Raw genomic sequence first — 7,594 nt, 5'->3', positions numbered from 1 at the left:
ATTTGTGATATATGAACCTTTGTGATATATGCATGATTGTAGATTTAAGTTACATGTCTCCATTTATATATAGTAAATAGTCTCTATTCTGTGTGTTAATTTACTGGACCAAGATGACTTCCAAATCCTAGCTGTGCTCTAGGATGTAGCCGGAAGCAAAAAAAAACAACCTGCAGGGGTATATATAGTCGAATGTGACGGGCAACAATCAAAGCCCGTCACCTTAAATATTCAACAGGTGACAGCGCATGGAAGCACAACCCGTCACCTTTAACAATTGAAAAGTGACGGGTGATGCCCTACGCCCGTCACTTATGCTCCAATGATAGGTGACTGGTGTTGTATCTTGCCAATCATCTATGTTTGACAAAGGTGATGGGCGTAGACTTCATACGGGAAAATAGCTGGCTATGTTTAAATGATAATGCGCTATGCTCAACTGTGAATTTCACCTGCACTTGCGAATAGAGCAATGATCGCCAAAATCACTACAGGTCATGCAGATCGATCTGAAGCCTCTATAGATCTTGGCGATTAAATCTCGAGAAAGTGGACCACCATGGGCGATATTCAGGTGCTACAAATTCAGAAAGGGACCGGAAAGTGCAAGCACAATATACAATGCATTTGTTCAGTCCTAGTCTTCTGCTGATAGCAGGCCGACTTGTACATATTAGATGTCAGGTTCCCCTCCTCCTTGAGCACCCGGCGGTCGCCTCCACCGCATGGGGTCTAAGCTGGCCATGTGCTTGAACCCGCCACTTGGCTCCCTAGAACGGCTCTATTAGCTTGCTGGAGAGGCAACATCTGTCGATTGTCGTCGCGCTGCTCGCCGTGTAGTCGTACCAGTCGTTGTTCCGCTCTAAGCTCAGTTGGGATCTGAGGGGAGGGAGAAAGAGAGAGACCCGAGGCCAGCTGGGATTTGAGGGGAGCAAAGAGAGCCCACAGCTAGAGAATTGAATGTTAGTACCAGTTTCCCGCTAGGTACATTTAGTACGGATGGTGATGCCCGGTACTAAAGGGCGCCGTAGAGAAGAGAGAGAAAAATTTGTGAGGAGAATGAGAGAATATAAAAGAGAGATGTTTGGTTAAAAAATTAGGGAGCAGTAAAAATTTGAACTGAAGCAGTAGTGTATCGTGGCGGCCAACCAAACCTTTTCATCCTATAATTCCTTTAGTCACTTTCCCAACAGTTTACTCTAACTTCCTAGGGATACATACCACCAATGCGATTACATGACATGGCCTAGAGGCCACCGTGTAAAAATTATTTTTATAAAAATTACCATAATAATATCAAGTAGCCAGGTCTTAAACATCTTCCAAGATGCATTATGCACTATCATGAAAATAAAATTTTGTGATCAGCCCGTAGTTACCTGCTCTTGTATGATTCCCAGCTGAACCTCGCATAAAGAAATTTATCATAAACTTGTGAAAGTTTTTTTTTGGGTTGGTGTTCATTTCTTTCAGAAAAAGAGTCCACCAAACCAATAAATATTTTCTATTTTACCTTTGATACTGTTGACGTCAAAATTTTGAAATTATAATTTTTGTAATTGAAATTGAGCTGATGAGGATTTTTCAGGAAGGCCGATGACTCGTTCAGTCCAAGACTGTGTGGTGGCCTGGTCAAAGCTTGTGCTATTTCGGTCAATGCACGGTCAGGGATTAGTAAAAGCCGGCCTAGCAGCAGGCGATGACATGGACGAGAGGTCGACGTCATCAGAAAATCCAGGAGTTCGATTATTTCGAAGTATTTTTCCTGTAAATAAAGTAGTTTTAGCTATTTTCTTTCGGAACAAGTTTGTCGAGTCGTGTTAGGGTAGGATTCTTGTTATTAGGTTATAAATACCAGACATTAGAGTTTTGTAAAGGACAACCAATACATCGAAACAACTTTTCGGCTTCATGACAAACCCTATGAGTAGGAGTACGGTAGAATTCAGTGTACTTTTGGTGAACATGGGTGCGTCGGTTAGGTTCGACCTTCGGTTTGCTTGTAAGTCTCACTACTGGAAATCACATGTTTCCCTAGGGTTTGAATTCCTAGGGAAAGGATGAAAAACGGTAGGGATCAGCTTTCCCTAGGATTTTTGGTGGGGAATGGTTCCTAGGGAAATATTCGACGGGAAAAGGTCCATTGCCCTACGGTTTCCTGGAAAACGGTAGGGAACTCTTCTTTCCCTAGGAAACTGGTTCCAAGGGAAAGGTCTGGCCGCTCCCTTCTGCCAACGTGTAAAGGTAGTTTCCCTAGGACTTTCCCTAGGACTTACTACTCTAGGGAATATTTTGTTCAAACATTTAACCAACTCCTATACAAATTTAAATTTGAAACCAATACAAAATTTATATTTGAATTCACATCTTATTTTTTCTAAAAAACAAAATCAAATACATGTGAATGGGAACAATAGCATTAATTTCATAAGATAAAACATTCACGTAGGTAACAACTTAACAATACCAGCTTGATGGTCCACTAATACTGAAGCTCCATGGTTCACTAATACAAGCATTATGGTCCACTAATATTAGTTGCAAAATAACATCTTACAAGCTGATTCACTAAGTGACATGAAACCAAATATGCTTGCTTAACCAAAGTTGCTATGGAAATAATGGGAAGTCTTCCTCTACTGGTGGAGAGTAGGTACCCCCACCACTTGTAGTTGCATTCACATGGCTGCGAAAGTTTACACTTGCGATCCTACTCAATGTTTCTTCAGGAGTTTCCATTCCAACAGATGAGCCAAAGGTACCAACCTGTGCAATTAAACAAGCAATGAATTAAACAGCAGATGAGGCAAACATTATCTTTGTTTGTTTAAGAATCAGAAAAACATGAAGTCTGATTTCTGTGGACATTTCAAACACTTTTCTACCTGACAAATTGGCCCAAGTCAACATTTTCACACCAAATATTCAGAATGACATTATCTACCAACACTGGAACATGCAGTAATGAAATATAATACATTGTGGAGGCAGGCCTCAAATTGTCTTAGAAGGAAAATTTCAGAAAACATTCTTTCTTAGGAATTTAGAATATGAGATGTATCACACTTTGATGTATCATTGAGATGCATAACTCTTTGTTGGAAAATAGTGGTCATCTCCCATACAGGAGCGAGAGAAGGTTATGCTCCAAATATTTCAGTAACATGCAACCACACATAAAGACTAACAAAGTCTCATACTAATAATCAAACTTACATTTTCAGGTGAGGGATTTGGAGATGGTGAAACAGCATATCTGGGAGCCGGAGGTGGCGGTGGCAGGGGAGGAGGAACACTTGTGGCTGGCATACCAGTACGCAAAGCAACACTCTGTATTTCAACGATGCATCATATATAATCAGAAAGTAGCTCAATTGGTACAAAGCTGAACAGAGAAGGTTGAATGTCATATCTCACCTCCATAAAGCTTTGCAAACTTTGAAATTGAGACTGTACAGTTCTACCCCACTCCAACATGCTTTGGGCATAATCCTTGGCCAATTTGCTATCATGAGCTTCCTTCCTTATATGTTTTTATTCCTCTTGATGTTGACGCCTAGCAGCCATTACAGAGGCATGACTTCGCTTCAACTCTGGAAGCAGCCATTATTAGTTCATTGCCCATAGTAAGGCAGAATGGTGGGAAAAAGAGTTCTGAATTTATACCTTTCGATCCCATACATCCAAGTATACTTTACAGGGCCTCCTACCCTCACTTGATATGGCAGGTGCACCATTAGGTGTTCCATTGGATTGAAGAAACCTGGTGGAAAGATTTTTTCTAATTTGCAAAGTATAATAGGTATGTTTGCTTCCAATTGAAGTATCTGAGCACGGTCAATCTCTTTTGCACAAAGAACTCTAAAGAAGTAACTTAACTCGGCTAACGCCTCCCATATTTCATTCTTGACAAAACCTCGCATCACTATGGGTAGCAACTGCTCAATGAATATATAGTAGTCGTGAGTCGTGACTCTTGAGGCCATTTATCTTTAGCTGATCCATGTTGACCCCTCACCTAAGATTTGCTGCATAACCATCTGGAAATTTGATGTTCATGAACCACTGCATAACATCTTTTTTGTGTGCTCTTGATAGGGAAAAAGGTGCCCTAGGCCTCTCCCACCTATCATTTGGCTTCTCAACAAGGTTAAGATGTCTTCTATTACATAGCAAGGCTTGGTCAAGGTGGGCCTTAGGATTGTCCTTGGTCTTGTCAGCCATGTCAAGACAGGTAGCAAAAACAGCTTCTGCTACATTTTTTCAGTATGCATAGCATCAATGTTATGTGGACGCAGAAGTAAAGGAAAATATGGCAATTCCCACAAAAATGGGATGTAAGTCCAATTGTGGGTAATACCATAACCATCAAAATTATTAGCTTTGATTTCATTCACGTATGCTAGCACCTCTTGCCCTGTTAATCTATGTGGAGGCGCGTCATGCATCACTACCCCCTTTCTAAATGCATTCCTCTGGTTCCTAAAACTATGGTTAGGTGGCAGAAATCTTCTATGACAATCAAACCAGCTCCACTTGCGCCCTTTTGGCAGCCAAATACTATCCACATCAGCCATACAATCGAAACATGCTAACCCTCCATGTGTAGACCATCCAGAGAACATACCCAATCCAGGATAATCATGAATGGAAGTATGATATGCAACTCGCATATTAAAATTTGTCTTCGAGAGGCTATCATAAGTGACTACTCCTGCCCAAGCTTGCTTGATCTCATCAACTAGCGGCCGCATGAAGACATTAATATTCTTACCAGGATGCTTTGGTCCAGGAATTACTAGACTAAGAAATATATTTTACTCCTTCATACAGAGAGCTGGAGGTAGGTTCAAAGGAATCACGAAAACCGGCCAGCAAGAATATTGTGCTTTTCCAAAGCCAAAAGGGTTGAAGCCATCTGTTGCCATAGCAATCCGAACATTCCTAGCATCATTTGCAAATTCTGGGTGGGCTGCACTAAAATGTGTCCATGCTTCAGCGTCAGATGGGTGCACCATAACACTTGGGTTAGCACGTTTGCCCTCCTTGTGCCAACGCATATGCTTAGCAGTTTTAGGCTCCATGTATTGCCACTGCAATCTTGGTATGAGTGGAAGATAACGCAGAACCTGGCTTACGTTTACTCCCTTGGTGTGTTGGTTCAACAACTACATATCAGGTTTCCTCACAAAAGTCACATTTTTCCTTGTTCTCATCTTCCTTGTAGTATATCATACAATTATTTATACAAGCATCTATCTTGATATATGGCATTTTCAAACCACTAAGAAGGCTCTTGCACTCATACAAGTTCTTTGGCATTTATGGTTCTCGGGAAGCACATCATCAAATAGACTAAGTAATTTATCGATGCATTCTATGGAGAGGTTGTGCTGTGACTTAATTGCCATCAATCGTGCCACTGCGGTAATTTGTGCAACACTTGTGAAGTTATGCAGTGGCTCTCGTGAAGAAGACAACATGGCATAAAATGCCTTAGCATCTGCTGGTGGTTCATCTTCTACACTATGCATTGCATCACCAAAATCGCCTAACAATTCATCAAAGCCATCAGCAGTGTTATATTCATGACCCAGTGTAGGCTCACTCATAAGATGCTCTCCATGTTCAGTCCATATAGTATACCCAGGCATAAATCCTCTTTTGCACAGATGCATGGTCATTACATGCCTCCTCCGTCTAACTCTATTGCAACAGTCTGAACAAGGACAAGCTACTCCAGTTTTTTCAACACTATAACCAATACTGAAAGCATTGTCTAGAAAGGCATTTGTGTTGCTGACCCATTCTTGTGAATGACAACCATTGTCATTCCAACCTTGGTACATCAAACTACGGTCTTCAATCGACATGGCTTAGAATGCGACAACAAACTATAAGTATACTGGAGCATAAACCATATTCAAACAAACAAAAAAAAGGAGTTATCAATTGTAGATCAAAACACAACCATATATAATAGCAGATCAATTGCAAACCATATATAATAGCAGATCAAAACACAACCATACTAGCAGATCAATTGCAGATCGAAATAAAATACACATTCCATCAAAATTTATTAGTAGATCAACTGCACAATGCACATTAAAAAATTTGATTAGGACATAAAAAAAGCTGAGAACAGTGAAGTTTTCTTCTCACCTTCAGGCCTTCCTTGCACTGCAACGCAGGTACCCTTTTCCCCTTTGCAGCTTGGCTCGGTGCAGCTTGATGGGGTGAGGCGGAGGTCGACGACGAGGACGAGGCGGAGGTGGACCCCCATGTGCTCTTGAAGGGCGACGACCCGCAGCCGCCGGGGATGGATGTGGTTGCAGTTTCCTTGGCGCCGCCTCCCTTGACGTCGACGAGGGGAAGGAGAGCTTGCTGGGCACCGCAGCCGCCCCTGAGGATGAGGAGGGGAAGGAGATGGTGGCGCCCTTGGCTGGCCGCCACCGCTGCCCAAGGACGAGGAGGAGGAGGGGATGGGGTGCAGGTGGCAGGCCGCCGCTGCTGCAGGACGAGGAGGGAAGGAGATGGGGGCGCGCGCCACTGGTCGGCCGCCGCTGCTGCCCGAGGACGAGGAGGGGGACGAGATGGGGTGCAGGTGGCCGGCTGCCGCTGCTGTAGGATGAGGAGGGAAGATGAGGAGGGGAAGGAGATGGGATTTGGATGAGATTGGCGGAGAAGACTTTGGCGCCAACGGAATTGGCTAGGTGGGGAAGATGAAGAATTTGGTGGCAGCGGAGTAAAATTGGTGAGGCGTAGGGTTTGAGGTCGAGCACCGTGTACGATTCTCTACAGTTTTTGATACACTCCTAGGGAAAGGTTCCATCTGGCTGCTCCTGTGGCACCGGACGCCGAGATCATCCTGACGGAATGTGCAGTGCGGTAGGGAAATGCCAACTTTCCCTAGAAAATCTGCAAAACGGTAGGGAAATAAAAGATTCCCTACAGTTTTGAGGTGTAGTTCTAGGGAAACAAAAGAGTCCCTACGGTTGTGCAATATTTCCTAGAGAACAAAACTAACCCTAGGGAAACATGTGATTTCCAGTAGTGTCTTGTCTATACCAGATCGACTAAGCATTAATTATAGGCGTATCACCGTAAATTTGATTAGTTTATCTGCCGGTTATTGATTTCTTTTAGCAGCTTGTAAGACTGTGTCGGTTAAGTCCGATCTTTTAATGAGTTGTTATTATATTTCACAATTTACCCAACGTTGATTAACAACCTATCCGCTATGGTCTAATAATACTTTCTTGCATGATCTTGAAGGCCGATAGACTAGTGATCTTCGTTCTTTATAATTTTTTGATCAAACCTTGTACCTTGTCGTAGTCAGTCTTATATGCGATTCATATAGTTTGGTCTTGTTATCTTAGACTATCTCGGTTAGGTCCGATCTGAGTAATACGATCAAATAGACTTACCGGTTCGATTCGATCGATTATGACCCAAGTTTTCAAATGACTATTTTAGCAGATCACAGCTGTGAATCTTGAGTAAGTTTTTCTCATAATTAGATTCATCGGTAAGTTGGATTCAATTTATTAACTGCCAAGTTGGATTAATTTATCACCCTAGTGGTTAG

The 7,594-nt window shown here is 42.4% G+C and overlaps 1 protein-coding gene across 1 annotated transcript; it reads right to left on the bottom strand.

Annotated features, from left to right (window-relative positions):
- Positions 1 to 2,598: 2,598 nt before the first annotated feature.
- LOC120673376 lies at positions 2,599 to 3,527 on the bottom strand. Its single transcript, XM_039954182.1, has 3 exons — positions 3,418 to 3,527; positions 3,217 to 3,330; positions 2,599 to 2,766 (listed from the first exon to the last, which is right to left on the bottom strand). Exons 1-3 carry the CDS (start codon positions 3,475 to 3,477, stop codon positions 2,611 to 2,613), a joined length of 330 nt encoding a protein of 109 aa, XP_039810116.1. The 5' UTR covers positions 3,478 to 3,527; the 3' UTR covers positions 2,599 to 2,610.
- Between the last annotated feature and the right edge of the window lie 4,067 nt (positions 3,528 to 7,594).

The sequence above is a fragment of the Panicum virgatum genome, chromosome 5N, assembly GCF_016808335.1.
Source record: "Panicum virgatum strain AP13 chromosome 5N, P.virgatum_v5, whole genome shotgun sequence".
Lineage (NCBI taxonomy): Eukaryota > Viridiplantae > Streptophyta > Magnoliopsida > Poales > Poaceae > Panicum > Panicum virgatum.
Note: the sequence above shows the minus strand (reverse complement) of the source record. Positions and strands in the feature narration are given on the sequence as shown.

Coding starts and splice junctions, on each gene's coding strand:
- LOC120673376 (XM_039954182.1), bottom strand. CDS start 3,477: ATGTTGGAGTGGGGTAGAACTGTACAGTCTCAATTTCAAAGTTTGCAA. Junction 3,331..3,417: donor GTTTGCAAAGCTTTATGGAG/GTGAGATATGAC, acceptor GTTGAAATACAG/AGTGTTGCTTTGCGTACTGG. Junction 2,767..3,216: donor CAAATCCCTCACCTGAAAAT/GTAAGTTTGATT, acceptor TTAATTGCACAG/GTTGGTACCTTTGGCTCATC.